Raw genomic sequence first — 21,192 nt, 5'->3', positions numbered from 1 at the left:
CATCCTCTGTCATCTATATTTTGATTTGGTGAATGTGAAACTGATGTTTTTGAATACGGGTAAATAAAAAAGTTTAAACTGTCATCCATTTCCCTAAATGCAAGAAGGAATAATGCACCTGGTAGATACACAAATCTTCTAGCATTCATTTCACAAAAGACTGCAAGTAACCTACAGACCAAGCATCAAAACATGCTACTGTGCTCTCAGTTTCTCCAAACTGTTGGAGATTTCCTACAGACTTTAACATGGCTACACTCATGGAAGACAAAAACTTTCAAGATGCCATCTTAAAGAAAGTTATCTCTTTTTGTCTGAGTTGTATCTGCCGCTGTGTTCTTGTGTTAACTACCACACTATGTTTGTAAAAACACATTATTTTTTACGGTACAATGGATTTAGTTTGTCAACCCACAAAATCATGTATATAATTCAACCTACTGCAACTTGTTACACTAAAATCTGATGAAGATTCAACTTTAGTGTACGCACATTGACAAACCAAAAAGAAAACATATGCAGGTGGATTATGACGTTGATGGCCTTGTTATACTACATTTCATTGACCAGTCAACGGCTCATACTCAAGAATTTTTCACTTTACTCTGTTGGCATCAAAAGTAATTCACGCATAACTGTTTCAAAGTGGTAGTTCTTTGGCCATCTTCCTCACAACAGACATACCAAAATGGCATTCTTTGATGCCATTCATAATACAAAGAACTCGTCTACGATAAAGTTTACATTGCTATTCTAATGGAAAAAGGAGGCCATATATAAATGTAGGAGCACTTTCTCAAGACTAATATGTGTTTCAGTCATGTACAAACTCTTTGTACACATTAGTTCTAGTATACTGCAGCAGAGAACAGAATATGCATTCTTTTTATGTTTAAGGAGTATTGGCTTCCGTCAGTAAGCTTTGAATTTTTTTTTTTTTTACTTCAGATAAAGTACTAGCCATTAGATGTATAAGAATGTAAGCAGAATTTAAATAGCGCAGCAAAAGGACACTGGGACATGCTCCATTTTCTTTCCTTCAAAGTTTATTTTTCTTAACATGACCACTGCCATGTTTGCGATTAAATTAAAATGCCATTTGTTTTGTAAAAAAAAGCATCTTAATCAAGTCATCAGTGCCTCCATACCATGCTACAATATGTGCATACTGTATATACGTGTGTGACGTGCAAGCTATATGGCATATGTTCTTCCAAGAAAGTACAGTGAAAAGGTACACCAGACGGAGATCCTGTTCTTCCTTCTGAATCCAAATGGTGAGGAGACGCCCATACTTCCGTTTGAACATTAACCTACTATATTTGGTACTGTCTCATGAGAATCCACAGTTAAATGTCACAGGAAATTGTTGATTTGTTTGGATGGTGAATTATAAGGCTGATAGCAGCAATGTTCTTTAGTGCCTAAGAGATTAGCAAAAAAGAAACAATATGAGCAACACGGAAGACAACACACAAATAAAATTAAACTAACAAGTAATCTGTTAGTGCACCAGTACCACACGTCATATCAAGAACATACTTTAGTTAAAGGTGCAGTAAAAAGAATATCCAAACCACACCAAGCACAGAAACAAACAAGTTACTTACCTTTAGTAACACCTTTTCTGGTACAGACGCTATATAACCTCAGATTCCTCATTTTTTAAATATTCTCCAGGACTGGAGCTGGAAAATTTCAGCAGTACACCTAAGTGCTTGTCGGCAGCAGTGTGCGGCACCGGAGCAGCGTTGTTCTACTCATGATATGACATTTGGAGTTGCATATAGGAGCTGCCCACACATGCTGACGTCAGTTGAACTGTCCGCACCCTCCAACGCAGAGTCCAATCGCAGATTGGCTAGGACCAGTGTGCCCATCCCTAAAGTGGGACCTTTTCTAAGTGTAAAGAGTTCAGTTCTCAGAATAGGGAGGATCAGTGAGGAATCTGCGGTTAGTCTCTTCCAAAAATGGTGCTCTTCTGATAGAGACTTGCAGCCTCAGATTACTCAACTTTTGAAAAGATGCCAAAGCAGTACTAGGAGGTGGGTTTCGGAACAGCTCAAACTGAAAAATCCTGCAGGACGAGTGGGCACATGCCAATTGTGACAGACCTAGCTGTCTAGGCAGTAATGCTTTGTGAAAGTATGGAGTTAAGTTCAAGTGGCAGCATGGCAAATGTACAGGCAGGCCCACCGCATGCCAAATCAGTGGTAGCAGCCTTGGGTGTTGGTGGAATGAGCATGCAATCCCTCCAGAGGGTGCTTTTTAGCAAGTGCATAGCAGATATTAACGGAGGGTATGATTCAATGGGAGATGGCCTTTTTTCACTGCTGTGCCTTTCTTCGCTCCTACGAATTAAAAAAAAGAACTCAGTGTCCACATGGTGTTCTCTGGTACAACTGATGCAAAAACCTAAGGGTTGCTTTCGGATCCTACCGGTTGAGTTTCTCATTCTCCTGACGGTGATGTTTTGCCAGATGTGAAAAGGAATCACCACTTTCGGTAGAAAGGAAGCTCTGGTCATCAAACCAGTTTGTCTGGGTAGAACGTGGTCTATGGCAGGTTAAGGAAGAAGGCTTGTAGCTCGCTCACCTGCTGCTCCAAGGTTAAGGCAACAAGGAAGATTGCCTTGAGGGTAAACAGCCTTAGAGGACGGCTGCACATGGAGTACGCCTAAGGAATGTAAGAACCATATTTAAGTCCCACTGCAAAGGAGGAAATATATATATATTGCAAACCTTTCAGAAAATGCATCACAACTGGTGATAGTAACAAAGAAGGATGGTTCAACATCTTGAAAAAATGCAGAAAGAGCTGACCGGTAAGCTTTAACTGTGCCCAAAGCGAAAGCCTTGCTGAGCTAGGGAAGATACAAAAAGAAGCATTTTGGAAAGCTTGGCATGAAGCTAGTCAATCTGGTGGGTGCCACAACAAGCCACAAACTTGTCCCACTGACAGGCATATACAGAATTAGTTGAGGGAGCGTGCCACCAAGATGACATGGACCACTTTGGGAGGAAGGGCAAAGGTAGTCAACAGCCACCTCATAATCTCCAGGCATGGAGGTGCAAAGGGCATAAGTTAGGTTGCAGGACCCTACCCTGCTACTATGACTGGAGATCATACCAAAGGTGCAGTTTGATCGGAGGGCAGATGGCTCAGTATGACTCACTCTCCTTGTCCATTCCGGTACCACTAGGACAACTTAGGCACAATTGCTTCCAAACGTGTCGGCCCCTCCCGCCCTTACAATTATAAAATGGTGCCTCCGTCTAGGAAGCGCAGAGGGCGCGCCGGCGGCGCGCCAAAGGCAAGCCCGTATGCGCCCAGACAGGACCTGGGGCCAGCTATGCGTTCCGTCCAATTTCATACTCCCGCAAGGACCTCATGAAATTTAACAGAGGCCAGGGACATCTGTCTAGGGAAACGCATACCCAGGCCAGCAAGACCAGGGATCCTAGCTGACCACAGCCCCCCATAGAACTTTCCAATACGGCAAGCTCTGACCCCAACAGTCAGGCAGAGCCTGGCTCTCACTCTCACTCCTTGGCCATCCTCTATCGAAATACCCGTTCCCTGGTTAAACACCAGTTGGCCATTTTTCTTTTTTTAGATACGGACAAACCTGATATTCTTTTACTTACTGAGACCTGGTTGACCCCAGACTCCGCCCCCGATATAATAGCAGCACTTCCATCGAAGTATTATATAATACATGCTGACCGTGGGTCAGGCAAATCTGGCGGGGGGTTGCAGCAGTTATCCGCTTTAATCTGAAAGTCACCACCCTGACTTGCCTGAATCTACCGGACACAGAAAATCTGGTGTTAAAGTTTGAAACCCCCCACACAACGATCGCATGTGTCCTTTTGTATAGACCTCCAAAAAACATGCCATCTTTTCCCTTTACCCTAGGTGAGCAAATTGCTAATCTGGCTATGGACCATGCAAAGATCCTCCTGAGAGGTGATTTTAACTATTGGTTTAATGACCCTATGGAAGGCCCTCACTTTGGCGAACTACTGAGCTCCTTACGAACCTCAATTTTTCACAACGAGTGCTCTCGCCAAACCACTGCAAAGGCCACATCTTAGACCAGGTCTGGACCAATTCCTCGCTAGTCACAGCCCCGGCAACTATCCCTTGCCTATGGTCTGACCACCTCCTGCTTAAATTCAATCTTGTCTACTCTTCTACCAAGTCAACCGCTATAGTTGCAGGAGGTCAATCGAGAAAATAGAATACTTTAGATAGATCACAATTTTTACAGACACTGGCCAACTCCATCCCTTCCCCCCACCCTGACATCAATGTATCCGAATCCAACCTTTTCGGCTGGCTCCAAGCAGCTAGTGACACCCATGCCCCTTACAAGAAAGTCAAACTGGCTCGGCGCGCTGACGCACAAAGATGGTTCTCGCCAGATCTAAAAATAAAGAAACTGGCCTTGCGCCAACTCGAGCATCAATGGCGTTGTAACTATGCCCCCGACTTAAAGATTAGATTTACTACGGCCAGGAAAGATTATATGAAGGCCATTTTTGCCACCAAAGCTGCCTACTTCTCCTCTCGCATTCTCAGTTCGACAAATAGGTCAAAGGATATCTTCTCCATACTCAACGAGCAAACAAATCTAGATAGTGTCCGCCCCAGCTTATCACCAACCCAGACCCTCTGTGACTCACTTAATGTTTATTTTATTGAGAAAATTGCGAATATTAAAGCTAGTATCCCAAAATCCCTGAATCCTACCATCCCTACAACAGTCGCTACTAATAACAGTAGCATACTTAGCAGTTTTTCTCCCATTACTCCAGAGCAATTTCAGGAGCTGCTAGTAAGAATTAAATCTGGTGCCCCGTCGGACATATGTCCACCTCATATCTTAAAAGACTTTCTCTGCCCTCTCTGCCCCTGCCCGCACTCTCCTGAACGATTCCTTAATCTCTGGACTAATGCCCCTTGCTTGTAAGGAAGCGACGGTTATACCGCTCCTAAAGAAACCCGGGGCTGATCCAACATGCAAGGCAAACTATCATCCTATTTCCTTGCTCCCCTTCCTGGCCAAGGTATTGGAGGCCCACATGGCTAAATGTCTGTCCAATTTCATGGAGGAATCAAACTGTCTTGAACCCCACCAGGCAGGGTTCTGCCTCGCCAATTCTACGGAGGCGGTGGTAATCACAGTTTTAGATATCCTCCGGGATTGCGCAGACAAACGCTCCCCCCAGGCCCTGGTGCTCCTGGACCTGTTGGCCGCGTTTGACACGGTCGACCATACCATCTTGATGGACCGCGTCATCCAGGCCGGCATCCGGGGCACAGTGGTTAGCTGGCTGAAGTCCTTTCTGGAGAACCGATCTCAGGATGTCCGGCTCGGAGACCTAGTTGGCACCAAACAGACCATCACATGCGGAGTACCTCAGGGTTCCTTCCTGTCACCCCATTTGTTTCATCTCTATATCCGCCCCTTAATCAAGGCTCTCAGTAATAAACAAGTAACGGTGCTCAACTATGCAGACGACCTGCAACTACTCTTTACAATTGATAACTCGGAAACCTCCATCTTTAACTTTCAGTCGACTATGAGGTACATCCAAACATGGATGGACCAAAATCACCTGAAATTAAATCCGGGAAAAACCGAGTTAGTTCTCACAGGAGACAGTGTCAAATTCTGGGGCCCGCATTACTGGCCGCCAGACTTGGGTCAAGCCCCGACTCCTTCCTCCTCTGCAAAGACACTTGGAGTCACCTTGAATAGTGATCTTTCACTGAAAACTCAAGTGGGCCAGGTGGTTTCCAAGTGTTTTTTTCAACTTAGGAAAATTCGGAAGGTTTGGCGCCTCCTTACCCCGGAGGCCATTACCCAGGTGGTGATTGCCACTGTGCTATCGCGCCTGGATTATGCGAACGCTATCTATCTGGGCATGCCCCTCTATCTGTCGAAACGCCTTCAGATGGCACAGAATTACGCTGGTAGGCTGATCCTGAGCCAACCTAGATGGCACCCGGCCACTCCATTGCTTATGAAACTCCACTGGCTCCCTTTGGCCCAACGCTGCATCTTTAAAACTGGCTGCACTATTTTTAAATCCTTACACTGTAAAAGTCCCAAATTCATCAATAAACTTATCACGAAGCATGTCCCGTCTCGCAATTTGCGCTTAGCTCATCTGGGCCTTCTACAGATTCCTTCTTTCAAACGCAAGCGTCTAGGCGGTTGCAGATTTGCAACATTGGCCCCCCCGCCTGTGGAATGCTCTTACCCTTGAGATCCGGATCTGTCCGGACCTCTTATCATTTAGGAAACCACTAAAGACCTGGCTTTATAAACAAGCATATCAATAATCCTGTACGTGCAAAAAAATCTCCGGTCACGTCTTCTGTTTTTCAACAGCGCCAGGAAACCAATCGGTGTCAGTGCGCTTAATAAATCATTATTAACATAACATAACATTTTTAGAACGTGGGACAGGAGAGGCATTGACGGAAAAGTTGTATCGGGGTCCCAAGAAGCACTCTAGGTGGAATGGTTGTCTGGGCGATAGACGTACTAGAAACCAATGATCGAAAGTGCTGACATTGTACCTTTTTGGTGGTGGCCAAAATATAGAGCAAAGTTTCTCCCCATTCGCAGAAGAGACCCTGCACCACCTCCAGTTGTAACTGCTATTCATGGTCCGCTAGGTGTTGGCAGCTGAGCTCATCCGTATTGGTGTTTAGTGATCCCACCAGGTGGTGAACCACTAGGTAAATCCCTTGATCTTTCAGTCACTTCTAGAGGCGCAGTGCCTCCTGACACAACCCCATCCCACTCTGCTTGCTGCAGCACATGTAATGGCCCACAACTCCAAAAGATCAATGTGAGCGAAGCCTCTGCTAGAAACCAGATATCTCTGATCTCCACCTCTCCCAAGTGGTCTCCCCAACCCAGAAGTGATGCATCTGTCATCACTATTCACTCTGGATGTAATAGGGAGAGAGGTCTACCACTGATCCGATTGCGGTCCAGCAGGTACCACTGCTGATCTTTTGCAGTCTCCTCTGTAACCCATCAGAGAGATCCCCCCAAGGTTGTGCTCACTTACCCACTCTAACTTCAGAAACCCTTCAGAGCCCTGGTGTGCTTCACCAGCAGGATGCTGGGGACCATCAGTCTCAGCAGCCCCGGAGTCACCTCACTCAGATCCAAGACAGAGGTTGAAACATCGGGATGAAGACCGAATGTCCTATACCATCTTTTCTAGGGGGAAAGGGCGAAACCAGACGGTGTCCAGAATGGCTCTGATGAAGGGGAGAGTCTGCGAAGGAGCGGAGTGTGACTTCGGCATGTTGATAGTGAACCGGAAAGATGTTAGGTTTGCTGTAGCCCGGAAGTGGATGTCACCTACCTGCCTTCCTTCAACAGCTGAAAAGTTTCAGAGCTCCGTCCATCATCTCCTTGTGTTTACTTTGTTCGCCCTAAGTTGGCGGGGTATGCCCAGACATGGGTCCCTTGCTCACTTTGCCACTGGATTCAAGATAGCCTGGCTCATGAGGGTTATGAACCCGAAACCGGTCCCAGGATGCTTGTTTCCGGTCCAGGGAAGTCATGGTTTGGCAGTTCGGGCTGGACTGTTGCCATGCGGCAAAGGGTCAGACTGATTTGCATATGGCCATGTCTTAACTGGGGTGGTGGAGTGAGCTAAAGAATGATGATAGATTAAACCCAGATCAGTTGACTGGGTGTGAGTGTTTGATTTGCTCTAACGCTCCGTCAATCATCCCCTTTGGTATTGCTTTGTTCGCCTTAAGTTGGCAGGGTATTCCCAGACGTGGGTCCCTTGCTCCCTTTGTCACTGGATTCAAGATAGCCTGGCTGATGAGGGTTATGAACCCGAAACCGGTCCCAGGATGCTTGTTTCCAGTCCAGGGAAGACATGGCTTGGCAGTTCGGGCTGGACTGTTTCCATGAGGCACAGGGTCAGACTGAGTTGCCTATGGCCATGTCTGAACTGGGGTGGTGGAGTGAGCTAAAGAATGATGATGGATTACACCCAGATCAGTTGACTTAGTGTGAGTGTTTGATTTAATTTAACGCTCCGTCCATCATCCCCTTTGTGATGACTGACTCAGGGGCCAGAAGGGTGAATCTGAGGGTCTCATTAAATGTAGCATGGGCTGAGAACTCGTTTGCCCCAGTTGAAGGACCCAGTCAAAACGTTGGTCTTGACTTCTCTATTAGCCAGGCGTAGGTGACGGAACTACACCGCCCTTTGCATGTCAATTGCAAAGGAGGCACTCCCTTCTATTGCAGTGCCGTGAGGAGATCCCAGCCTAGTGTATGGTAAGGTGTCTAGTCCATATTGACACAACTGGCTGATCACTCAGCTGGGGCAAGGTCGTGTAATCACCCCTTGCTTAGATATAGTATACCTATCTAAACTTATATCTAGACACATATACACCTATAAGTCCCTCCTATGGCAGGCCTTAACAATCCTGGAGGCAGAGTGCTTGGTTTTATGTGAGATGGTGCTCTAGCATGAGCTGAGCCTGTCTGCAGCTTTCGGAACCGTGTCCTTATAGCTGTTCTAGGATATTGCCATACCATATACTCTTAAGTGCATCATGAACCTCACGGTTAAATGTTAACTCTGGTTTGGCTTTATCAAAACATGTCGAGTAAGGTGTCATACGATTTGGAATACTACACCCTCGCCAGTTCTGGCGACGGGGGTAGCATTCCACCCTTCTAAAGGGAGAAGACATGTTGTTCCTACTATTCCCGGTTAAAGTTAACCAGAGCCTCAGCATCACAAAATGGATGCTGCTGCCACAGACACAAGTCTGACCTCCTGCTGCTGGGAGTACTTCCAGCGAGGGAGGCTTGGACAATAGGTTTCCTGTCTTGGGAGGTGCTAGCACCACCCCAGAAAGGCTCTTGTGTATTAGGGCAGGGAGGGCTGAAAGAAATGAGACACTGCCTGGGGCACACAAGGTGTCCCATGCATGGTTCAGTTCAAACCGGTGCTGGGGCGAAACTGGACAAAGGGAAAGGTGTGTAACCACCCCCTTCCCTGGTCCCACTCATAGGAGGGACCTAGCAGGTAATCCAGCCCCTAGATTTGTTATATAGGTAGAAGCGGAGTCCCAAGACTTGAGATTAAACCTGACTGAAACTCTGAAACGAAACTCTGGACCTTCGACGATCTACTTTGCAAGAAGAAGACTGAAGAATCTCGCTTGTGGTCAAGGAGTGACCACCCTGCACAAGCAAGCACCATCCAGCGATCAACGGCTTGCTTTGTCGACGCTCCCGCCGGAGCCCGAGCACAGAGCCTGACGAGAACCGGACTTCCAGACATCCAACAGCCCGATCCACAGTCCCAGCAGAGCTGAGACCCGTGGAGGCGACGAGAGACGTGGGACCGGCCATCTTGAAAAGTCTGCAACTTGCTAATTGTGCAGCCCACGAGGCACCCTCGAAGCTGCGCATTAGGGATTGAGAAGCCCCAGCCCCGAGCATCATCTGCACCGAAGATCAGCCCTGCACACTCCACGAGTTCTGCGTGGGGCCCTTCTGCATTTTCCTGTTCAATGCGTCTGCCCGGTCACTTGCCCGTTGGCTAGTGGCCATCTTGAGGACAAACCTTTGAATTTACACCGCTGCTCTGGTTGCTCCAGACTGGCCCTTGGTTCCCTCAAAAGAAGCAGCCCCTCAGACCTTGCTGGTCTGAGTAAGAAGCCAACTTTGTTTCCAGCGTGGGTTGCCTTTGCCAAGGCTTGTTGACTCCAATCCTGAAGCCGACACCGCCGACAGCGAGAGCCTTCGTGGGACAGTCCGTGCCTGACTCCTGGTCGTTGTTGACGCCTTCTGGTCCACGTAGCTGCAGAGACGAGCTTCACGATAGCACCTGATTGCTTCACGACATTGCCTGGTTCCTTCCTGGTCACTGGCTAGTGACCCAGACTCTGTCCCCTCTGCTTTCAGGTCCTCTTCATCTTTGATCCACCCCTCGAGACACTTCTCTCCTGGTCGCCTGCAGCATCTTTCTTCCAGGCTCCATAGGATTCGACGACGAAACCCGACACACTTTGACACCTATGCACCCGCTTCCTGTGGGTGAGGTAACACGAGTACTCCGGTGCTCCTGTGGGTATCAACTATCCAACTGTCTAGGTTTCAAGTAACTTTCACCGAGTCCAGTCAGAAGTGCCCTAAAAGAACTAGTTTGCATCTTTTACGTTCCCATTCATTCTCTATGGTAACACGCGTGTGTGTTTAGACACTGCACACGCATCCTTGGGCCTCCTGCTTCCTAACACTTGGTAGCTCAGTGCAGCCCCAGCAATTCCCTAGGCCCATTCACTTTCCGTGTAGTGGTCCTTATACCACTATGTTAGTATATGGTTTAGCGTGCCCCTAGGGCCCGACTGTATTTTGTGCAACTTATTGTATTTTAATTGAATATCTTGTATTGTGCTTGTGCCTCTGACCTCATAAAGAGTTCAGAGGGTTTGTCTAGAAATAAATAACATATATATTTTATATATATCCTGTGTGGTGTCATTTCATTTGGTATTAAAGGGGTTACATATGGTAAAACAGCTGGCTTCACATGCCCTCTTGAGTTTAGCCTAAGACTGCTTTGTCCATGCTACCACTAGGATAGCTGGTCTATAAGGTTGACTTTACAACCATAAGGGTTGTTTGGACTGGTGCAAGGTGCTCACTAGAATAGTGAACATCATATACCAGGCCAACTTCTCACAAATACTCCATCCCGAAGTCAAGCATGGCGACCCAGAGCGACCGAGGAAGCCAAGGCGCAGCCCAACACCTCTGAGATGTCCAGGGCGGAGCGGAGAATAAACGCCACCAGCTCCCGGTCATCCAGCGCATGATGCCTTAAGCCCATTTGACCACCCTCCTGGGACGCTGCGGATCCCAGAGACTCAGCCGAGTCCCATAAAAAGGAGGAGGCTGGAGTCAGTACACATAAGGTGTTCAGAGCCCGCACAGCAGCGCTGGTTGAGGCGAACATGTTGCGCCATCATGAGTCCAGCCAACGGGCCTCTCGGGACGGCGGAGTCAACAGTGGCGGCAGGGAGAGAAAAGTAGTCCGCAAAAGAGGACTGGCGGCAGGGGGGCGAGGGATAGGCACGCCGGGTCACGCAGCGCCAGAAGATGCCTGTGCAGAAGATGCGGAGGCACTGGGTCCCCTGAGGCAGGACGCCTCCAAGCCCCAGTCAAGGAAGAAAGGAGGGAACCTTCAAAGGGAAGCAAGATTTCCCTCCCACCAGAACCCTGGTGGAGGACTCCAATAGATGTCCGCCGGAAAGAGAGCCACAGAGTCACCCATACGCAGATGCCCACAGCTGTGGACACCGCGTGGGCGTAGGCCGCACCCGCCTCCGAAGGGCCCCATGGCGGGGAAAGCAGCTCCTCTGTGGGCGACGGCTGCAAACTAAGGCGGCCGTTCCCGAGGCCAAGCAGGGCGGGCAAGGGTCAGACCTGGAAGTCAGAAAGAGCCAAAGAATGAGGGACCTGCCGCATGACGAACACCTCTGACTCAGCAAGGACACGGTGCCGCCCTGGGACGCCGGTGAAAAAGACACCACACGGCGACCAGTCTCCGGGGAGGATGACACCAATATACAGACTGCCTCTGGAGAAGAAGGAGCGTCCGCAGACGAACCCCTGGTACGACCCCTGCGCGGAGCCGTAGAGTCCGCTGCCTTAGGTGAGCAAAAAAACGATGGATTCAGGACCAGATTTCTGTACTGGGGTGAATGTATGACACTGTTCTGCATTCTGTCCATCCACTGTTCTTTTTGCATTTGTCACCCCGAGTGGGGCGGGTATGCTCAGACCTCACTGCTCTCCATGCCACTGGAATCAAGCTATCCTGGCTGATGAGGGCTGAAAGCCCGAAACCGGTGCTAGGATGCTTGTTTCCAGTCCAGGGAGGACCTGGCTTGGCAGTTCGGGCTGGACTGTTCCCATGGGGCACAGGCTCAAGACTGATTTGCATATGGCTGGGTTCAAACTAGAATGGCATGGTGAGCAAAAAAAAGATGGATTAGGCCCATATCTCTGTACTGGGGTGAATGTATGACATTGTTCTGCATTCTGTCCATCCACGAGGTGAGGTGCCGGCACCATCCGGCGTCGCCGGACAAGGTTCCTACAAGTTACCCCGCACCGGAGCGGAGACAGGAGAGGGGCTGGAGCCGAACCGGCCCAGGTCGCCTGAAAGGCACCGACCTGACCTCCACCGAGGTAGCCATCAGCGTGGGGGAACGAGACGGGCCTGGGGAGTGACACGAAGCCCTCTGCCAGCCGCAGCACAGAATGAGGCGTAGATTGCTCGGAAACCCATAAGGCGGTGCCAGGGACGATTACAACTCCGACTCGCCCCCCCGTCGAGGCGGCTGCCTGTGGGGAAGGACAAGAGGGGCCCGGAGAGGGGCAAGGGTTCCTCACTCGGCCTCGACCCGGAGCCAGGTGAGGAGGGTTCACCGACCTCTGTGGCTCTGCACGGTCCAGCTGCTGCCGGCACCGTAGCTGCGTTACCTCGGCCTTAGACAGGACCAATCTGTCAAGGGACTGAGAGGGGCTCGGGGATGCGACCCGAGCCCCAGCGACCTCCCGCGACAACAGCGGGACTCCAGCAGGAGTTTGTGGCGAGGCAGAGACGCCCTGTCCTGAAGGAGGTGCCCCAGAGGAGCCGCACCCCAACAGCACCACACCCTCCGAACCAGTCGGCGCAGGAGCCACTGGCGGCGCCGTAGAGGGCCCTGCGCAAGGCGTCCAGCAACACCCCAGGAGGGGAAGATGCGAGCAAGGCCTGCAAAGCCGCCGCGTATGTCTCCATTTGGACTCTCGCCGCCCCAACATGGGGAAACGGTGGATAGGACCACATGCGGAGCCGCATCACCCGCAGAGAGACCACGCCCCCGGTATGCCAGAACCTAGCCCCTGGGGACAAACTGCGACACTTACCAACCGGGATGTGACGCTCATTTGACATCAGAGAAGGGCGAGGATGACGACCACAGCCGAACCTGAAGCCGTCCGCCGAGCAGACCGAGGGAGGACGTCGACCTGGAGAGACGCGCTGAGAGAAGTTTCATGCGGCGCTCCCACTGCGACTTCGGCTTCAACTGTTGACAGGCCTCGCAGTCGGTGGTGCCATGATCCTCCCCCAAACACCACATACAAATGAGGCGCGGGTCCATCGCTGACATAAGACGCCCACAAAATGTACACGTTTTGAAGCCCGAAGGCATTCTCACACTGTTCCGCGGGTCTTATGTGACCTCGCTGACGTCACGTGCGCAAACGATGCCTGGGCGGAGTCGCGTGATGTCGCCCCGCCCACAACACGCAGGGATGCTGTGGCAAAAAAGTTTCCGGATCCAGTCTCACGCCTGGGGATAATTCTATGTGAAGGGGTATGCGGCTAGTAGGCTCTATCAGATAAGAATACTTCTTAGCTAACCTAAAGAATACCATTGAGACACCAACATTCTGACAAATTTTGTCGCAAATGAGGAAAATCAGATCGATTCAGTGGGAGGGCCATAAAATTGCCATATCCCACAACTTTGCCCAAAATACTGTAATTCGAAGGAAAGGTTTTCAAAACCTACGATGGAGACTTTTAGAGATGAATATTCCGTTCTACTTTGCTGGCCCTTCACGGTCCAAAGAGGCTCTCTCTCTTTGAGACGTAGTCTTATAAGAGTGGAGCGCAGGACTCCTGTATGCCTTAAGGCCAGTCCCTTTTCATCCCTGCGTTCCTATGGCAATAATGAGTGGTCACACCCAAGCCATTCTGGTAACTCCAGATTGGGTAAGGAGAGTAGGGTACTGGGAACTTCTGGGCATGAGCAGCTGTCCTCTGACCTCCTCTCGCATCAGCAGGGCAAGGACCTGCACTGGAACCTGGGCAATATGCACCTCAATGTTTGTAGATTAAACTGTGGCAGTTGACTGTATTCCGTCTTCCTTCCAAAGTTGTAGATGTCATTCCTGCTCAGGCTTCCCTCCACAACGTCTGTCTATACCATGTGTTGGCACAAGTTTGTATCCTGATATGGCACCATCGGTACGGACCCGGTAGACGCCAGTCTGCCAAATGTTTTATCTCTGGCCCTGTAAGAACTTGCGTTGGGTACTGTTAAAGAGTATTTTTCTTACTTTTCTGCATCTTTACAGCTGTTGGGCCAGCCATCTGTGTTCAAATCGCCTGTTGTAATGAGGTTTCAAAAAGGTTTGACTCATTTGCTTCTTCCCAAACCCTTTGTGATGCCACAGTGGAATCTTAAATTGGTCCTCAATTTCCTCATGCACACCATCCGAACCAATGAACAGCTGTCCACTATTTCTCCTGACTGTGTTCCTGGTCGCAATATATGCAGCTCCATCGTCACTTCCTAACAGAATAAAGTCACCACGGAACCGCGCAGTGTCAGCTTCCAGCACACAGGAGCAATGCTATTTAAATCTTCCAGATCTAGTTTGATGCCATGGGACCAAGGTGAGGACTCCACGGTTAGAAACAGTATGCCCCAGAAAGAGCATTACTGAACGTAATTTGTGCATTATGCAGCTTTATTTCAGTCTCAATCATGGTACCGTATTGGGTGTTTTCTATAGTAAATGCAAATAGTAGTTAATCCAACCTATGTGTGTTTACAAACAGTTAACCTATAGGTATATTTCAAAAATTATTTAAACCCTCTAACCTGTTTTTCCAAAAGCAAACTTCTGTTCTACCTATCCTAAGTCCTACATCTTGCCAAATATGAACAATGCAGAGAGCAGGTGTTTTTTTACACACTATTCATGCAACCTGTGTGTAGGCTCACTGAGGTCAGAAAGTGAATGGGGTTTCCTCTCTATTACTACTACTATTTCCTGTCAATAATAAACGTTGTTCACTGAAGAGAATTGCTTCATTGATTAAGGATCATTGTTCCCCAGTCACTGCCGAACAGCCGTTAAAATGCCTGAAGTGCGCAGAGAGATCGATAACAAATTAGATCCTAGCACCCTGGGAGAATAGTTAAAGTGCAGAGAATTCCTTGTGGGATACTCTCCACTTTGAAGAACAAGTTACTTACCTTTGGTAACGATATATCTGTAAGAAACAGTAGTTAGTATTAGATTCCTTACCTTAGAATATCCCCAGGCGTCAGTCTGGATCCGGAAACTTTTGCTTAGCAGTACCCCTGCGCGTCGGTAGGCGTCGTCTGCAGGCGTCCCCTGCGGCTCCGCGTCCGTCGTTGGCGTCGTGCGCCGTGATGACGTCGCTGGAGTATATAGACGCCGCCTCCGCACGCTGACGTCAGTTCTTTGCACACAGCTTTTCCGCGCCAGAACACGCAGAACCATGTGAGAACCAACACTGGTGCCATTTGAAACTAGGGCCCTGAAAGGGATGTCCTTAACCCTAGGTATCAGTTCGCAGAACGGGGAGGATGGGTGGGGCGGTAAGAAATCTAATACTAACTCCTGTTTCTTACAGATATATCGTTACCGAAGGTAAGTAACTTGTTCATCTGAAAGAAACAGGTTAGTATTAGATTCCTTACCTTAGAATAGATACCCCAGCAATACCAACCCCGGTGGTGGGTCTGCGAACCAATACAATCCTACACCAGAAAGTCCTGGAGGACAGAACGGCCAAAGAAGCCATCCCTCCGGACTTGACTGTCCAGGCAGTAGTGCCTCGCAAAGGTGTGCAGCGAGGCCCACGTAGCCGCCTGGCAAATGTCCTGCAAGGGGACTCCCCGGCCCAGGGCAGTAGTAGCCGCCATGGCCCGAGTGGAATGGGCCCTCAGCCCAACAGGAGGCTCCTTCCGAGCCAAAGAGTAGCACGCTTTGATGCACAGAACGACCCACCGAGAAGGGGTCCGTTTATTTACCGCCCGTCCCTTCTTCGCACCCACGTAGCCAACAAACAGTTGGTCATCCACCCGGAACTGGCGTGTGCGATCCATATAAAATGAAAGCGCACGTTTTGGGTCCAGACGATGGAGCCGCTCTTCATCCTTTGAAGGAGGCGGGAAGAAGGAAGGGAGGGTGATGGACTGCCCAATGTGAAAAGCAGAGACAACTTTGGGCAGGAAAGAAGGTCTAGTTCACAAAACCACCTTGTCAGGATGAATGGACAGGAAAGGAGGTTTGACAGAAAGAGCCTGGAGCTCACTCACTCTCCTGGCAGAGGTGATGGCAACCAGGAAAGCCGTCTTTAAAGTCAGGAGACGGAGAGGACAAGAATGAAGGGGCTCAAAGGGAGCACACATCAAGAAGGTTAGAACCAGGTTCAAGTCCCACAGGCATCACAAACGGAACAGGGGGATACATGTGTGTGATGCCCTTCAAGAATCTTGTTACAATGGGGGACTTGAACAAAGAGGGTTGATCAGGCAGCCTTAGAAAGGCCGAAAGGGCAGAAAGGTAGCCCTTGATAGTGCCCAGAGCAGAGCCCTGCTGGGCAAGAGAAAGAAGGAAGAGAAGAACCTCAGAAAGAGGGGCAGAGAGAGGATCCACAGCCTTTGCTGTGCACCAAGCCACAAACTTGTTCCACCGACAGGCGTATACCGATTTCGTGGAGGAACGCCTGGCTGCCAGAATCACATCACAGACTTCAGGAGGCAAGTCAAATGGCCTCAACTGCCGCCGCTCAATCTCCACGCATGGAGGTGGAGGCTGGACAGGTTCGGGTGGAGGACCGTCCCCTGCTGCTGCGACAGAAGGTCCTCCTGAAGGGGCAGGCGGATCGGGGGACCGACTGACATGCTGAGTAGCTCGGGATACCAGTACCTTCGAGCCCAGTCCGGAGCCACAAGGATGACTTGGGCCCGGTCGCGCCTGATCTTCTTCAGCACTCTGGGCAGAAGTGGTATAGGCGGAAAGGCGTATAACAGACCGCAACTCCACTCGCGCCGAAAGGCGTCGCCGTGCGAGTGCCGTCTTGGAAACTCCAACGCGCAGAACTGATGACATTGCGCGTTCTCTTCTGTGGCGAATAGATCTAACCAAGGCTCTCCCCATTGCTGAAAGAGGCCTTGCGCCACGTCCGAGTTCAGACGCCATTCGTGATCCATCGAGCACCGACGGCTGAGTTCGTCCGCCCTGGCGTTCAGAGAACCTGCCAGGTGTTGAACCGTCAGAGTCACGCCCTGACGTTCCAGCCAATGCCAGAGGCGCAGAGCCTCCTGGCAAAGGGTCCACGACCCCACCCTGCCCTGCTTGTTGCAGTACCACATGGCGGTGTTGTTGTCCGTAAACACCTGCACTACACTCCCGTTGACAAAGGGGAGGAATGCTTTCAGTGCCAAACGTATCGCCCGGAGCTCCAACAGGTTTATATGGAGCCGGGACTCCGCCGGAGACCAGATGCCTCTGATCTCTGCCTCTCCCAGGTGGCCTCCCCAGCCCTGGAGGGACGCGTCCGTCACAACAACGTGCTCCGGTTGGGGAAGGGAGAGGGACCTGCCTCTGACCCAATCGTGGTCCGTAAGCCACCACTGCAGTTGTCTTGCAGTGCCCTCTGAGATCAAGACATGGTCGGACAAGTTGCCCTGATGCTGGGCCCACTGAAACTTCAGGTCCCACTGCAGAGCCCGCATCCGCCACCGGGCGTGATGTACCAGAAGGATGCAGGAAGCCATCAGCCCCAGCAGCCGCAGCGTCAACCTGACCGAAACCATTGATAACGGCTGAAAGATTGGAATCAAAGCCTGTATATCCTGGACTCGCCGTTCCGGAGGATAGACCCGAAACTGCGCCGAGTCGAGAACCGCTCCGATGAAAAGGAGCTTTTGAGAGGGACACAGGTGTGATTTCGGCACATTGATGGAGAACCCCAGCTCGTGCAGGAGGTCTGCCGTCATCTGAAGGTGGTGGACGACTGTCTGGGGCGAGCCCGCCTTCAACAACCAGTCGTCTAGATAGGGGAAGACTGAAACCCCCAATCTGCGCAGATGGGCTGCGACCACCGCCATCACCTTGGTGAACACCCGTGGGGCGCTGGTAAGGCCGAAGGGGAGCACGATAAACTGAAAGTGCTCGTGGCCTACTGTGAACCGCAGGTAACGCCGGTGGGCCAGCAGGACGGGGATGTAAAAATACGCATCCTGTAAGTCCAACGCGACCATCCAGTCTTGCGGGTCTAGAGCAGCCAAGACCTGAGCTAAAGTCAATATCTTGAACTTCTCCTTCCGGAGGAAGCCGTTGACGTTCCTTAGATCCAAGATAGGACGTAGGCCCCCCTTGTCCTTCTTGGGTACCAGAAAGTAGTGGGAATAGCAACCACGCCCTACTTCTGACCCAGGAACGTGCTCGATGGCCCCCTTGGCCAAGAGGGCCGTAACTTCCTCCCTCAGAAGTGCCAAGTGGTTTCCCGACACACAGTGGTTCTGCGGTGGCATGGCTGGAGGAGTTGTCTCGAAGGGGGGGGGAGTAGCCCCTTCGGACGAGCTGCAGCACCCACCTTTCCGATGTTATAGTGCGCCAGTGGGAGAGGTGATGGCGAACCCTGCCCCCCCCCCGGCGTCACATGGGCCTGAAAGTACGGACTAGGAGGATTTAGTGGCAGATGCTGCGGGGGAGGTGTGGCCTGACCTCGCCGCTGTCCCCGACCGCCACCACGGCGGTTTCCACGGCCGCGTTGATAAGTCTGTTGCGGCGCGTGGCTGGCAGCACGTGTGGGACCGCCCCTTCCTTGGCCACGAAAGGAGCGAAACGAACCCGTTTGCTGGCACTGGGTCGAAAGACCCAAGGACTTGGCCGTGACCCTGGAGTCCTTGAAGCGCTCCAGCGCGTGGTCCGCTTTGTCGCCAAACAGGCGGCTGCCATCAAACGGCATGTCCATTAAGGCATTCTGGACATCTGACGAGAAGTTGGCGGATCTCAGCCAGGCGTGGCGACGAATCGCCACCGTCGTGGACATCGCTCTGCCCAGCGAGTCGGTCGTATCAAGACCACACCTGATGGAGTATCTTGCTGCGTCTCGGCCTTCAATCATAGCCTTGCCGAGCTAAGCCCGAACCTCCGGCTGGCATTCAGGCAGCAGGTCCGCGACCGTATCCCACAGAGAGTGGGTGTAGCGGCCCAAGAGGCACGCGGTGTTGCAAGACCGCAGTCCCAGACTCAGGGATGAGAAGACCTTTTTGCCATACTGGTCGTACCTCTTGGATTCCCGGTCGGGCGGGGCCGACGGGAATGCGGTCAGGGAAGTAGAGGCCTGGATCACCAGACTCTCAGGGGTGGGGTGGGTGGACAGAAACTTGGGGTCGTCCGAACACGGACGGTGGCGTCTGGCCACGTTCCTATCGACAGGCGAACCTGAAGCGGGCCTGGACCACGTGCCCAAAAGAACATCAGTTAAGGTCTTGTTGAACGGCAGCAGTGGCTCCTGTGGGCATGACTGCGGTTTGAGGACCTCAGTGAGGATGTTAGTCCTCACGGCCGCGACGGGGAGCTCAAGGTGTAAGGCCTTGGCAGCCCTCATCAACACCACTGAATAAGCAGCCCCCTCCTCCGTAGCCACAGTAGGAGGCGAGACAAAACCAGGGATGGGGGAGTCATCCAGACCACTGGCGTCACCCAAGTCACCCGTCCAGTCCCTGTCGTACTGACACTCGCGTGTCAGAGGGTCCTCAGACCCCTCCCACCCCTCTCCGTATTCTACATCCTCACCATATTCGGAATCAACAATGTAGACCGGCTCCTCAGGGTTCATAGGCCCCATCGGCGTCGAACCCGGCGTCGTGCGCGCCGGTCCGACTCCGCGTCCAGATTCGGAGAGGGAATGGGGACGGTGCCGCCCGGAGCCGGCGCCGGGGAACCGGCGCCGCGTGGAGGCGGCGCCAGGGGTTGCCCCGAAGGAATCGGCGCGCCGGAGAGGCCGGTTGACCAGCCGGTGCCGACCCTGAGGGGCCCTGCGGCGCCGGGACCGGAGCCGTCGGCGGCGCCGGGGCCGGAGCACCCGACGGCGTCGAGGCAGGATCACCCGAACCGCTAGGGCCCCCGGACGGGTTCACAGGGCCCGAAGGCGCCGCAGAACCCGCCGGAGGAGAAAGAGCCCTCATGGCCACGAGGAACGCCTCAATCTCCTCGGGCGACGCGCCCTGCCCAGGGACCGCAGGGTATGGGGCAGGCCGCGTCGGCGACTCTCGCGGAGCCGCGGGGGTGGGGCCACCCGAACCCCCGGCCGCATCGCGCGAGCGTCGAGGGTACGATGACGACGCCCCGACTTCTTGTGCTTCCTACCTGAGGAACCAGATGAATGGTGACGACTCCCGGAGCACTCGTGACGGCTCCGCGACCGCTCCCTCGATCGCTCCCTTGACCTCTGGCCGGACCGGGACCGCTCTCGACGCGGGGCCGACACCCGGAACTCGAGCAGCTTGCGGGACCGCTCCCGCCTAGCTTTGTTCGTCAAGGCCCGGCAATCGACGCAGGCGTCCACGTCGTGGTCGGGGCCCAGGCACCGGAGACAGAGTCGTGATGACCTGTGACCGACATCGTCTGGTCACAGTCGTCACAGTTCTTAAAACCGGGCATCCTACCGGCACCGTCAGAAATCAAACAAGATCAAAGATCAGAAAAACTTGGTCAAAAGACCGGAGTACTGCACTTCTCGGATCTGCGCTAACTGGCGCGGTAAAAAGAAGAACTGACGTCAGCGCGCGGAGGCGGCGTCTATATAATCCAGCGACGTCATCACGGCGCACGACGCCAACGACGGACGCGGAGCCGCAGGGGACGCCTGCAGACGACGCCTACCAACACGCAGGGGTACTGCTACGCAAAAGTTTCCGGATCCAGACTGACGCCTGGGGATATTCTAAGGTAAGGAATCTAATACCAACCTGTTTCTTTCAGATAATAGCTTTATTCAAAGATTCGAGGGAATCTCTGGAGGACTGGTAGAAAATCCCGAATAGGGGCTTGTTGGCTTTAGTGTTACTGAAAATGGAAGAACTTCATAAAACTCATACGAAATTAGATTATGAAGTAAAGACATTTTGCAATTGCTAAGCTTCCAGTGCATTCATACTGTTTGGGAATTAAATCTATCAGCAGACTGCTTTGATTTGTTTGCCTTTTTATCCTGCTGTTCTGAAGATGCTCTCCTATGCATGCAATGAAAAACATTACATTGACAGCTGCTGAGATTCGTA

At 51.6% G+C, this 21,192-nt stretch overlaps 1 protein-coding gene across 1 annotated transcript in view; it reads right to left on the bottom strand.

Moving 5' to 3' along the window:
- Positions 1-1,028: 1,028 nt before the first annotated feature.
- The window catches only part of ZZEF1 (zinc finger ZZ-type and EF-hand domain containing 1), a 1,733,356-nt gene continuing 1,713,192 nt past the window's right edge, over positions 1,029-21,192 (bottom strand). The window contains exon 55 of the mRNA XM_086954803.1: positions 1,029-1,424. Coding sequence (XP_086810929.1) covers positions 1,350-1,424 — 75 coding nt within the window. The 3' untranslated portion in view covers positions 1,029-1,349. The remainder of the gene's footprint in view (positions 1,425-21,192) is intronic.

This window comes from Lissotriton vulgaris, chromosome 2_1 (genome assembly GCF_964263255.1).
Source record: "Lissotriton vulgaris chromosome 2_1, aLisVul1.2, whole genome shotgun sequence".
NCBI classification, from domain to species: Eukaryota; Metazoa; Chordata; class Amphibia; order Caudata; family Salamandridae; genus Lissotriton; species Lissotriton vulgaris.
The sequence above is the reverse complement of the archived record's forward strand: the minus strand, read 5'-3'. Positions and strand labels throughout refer to the sequence as shown.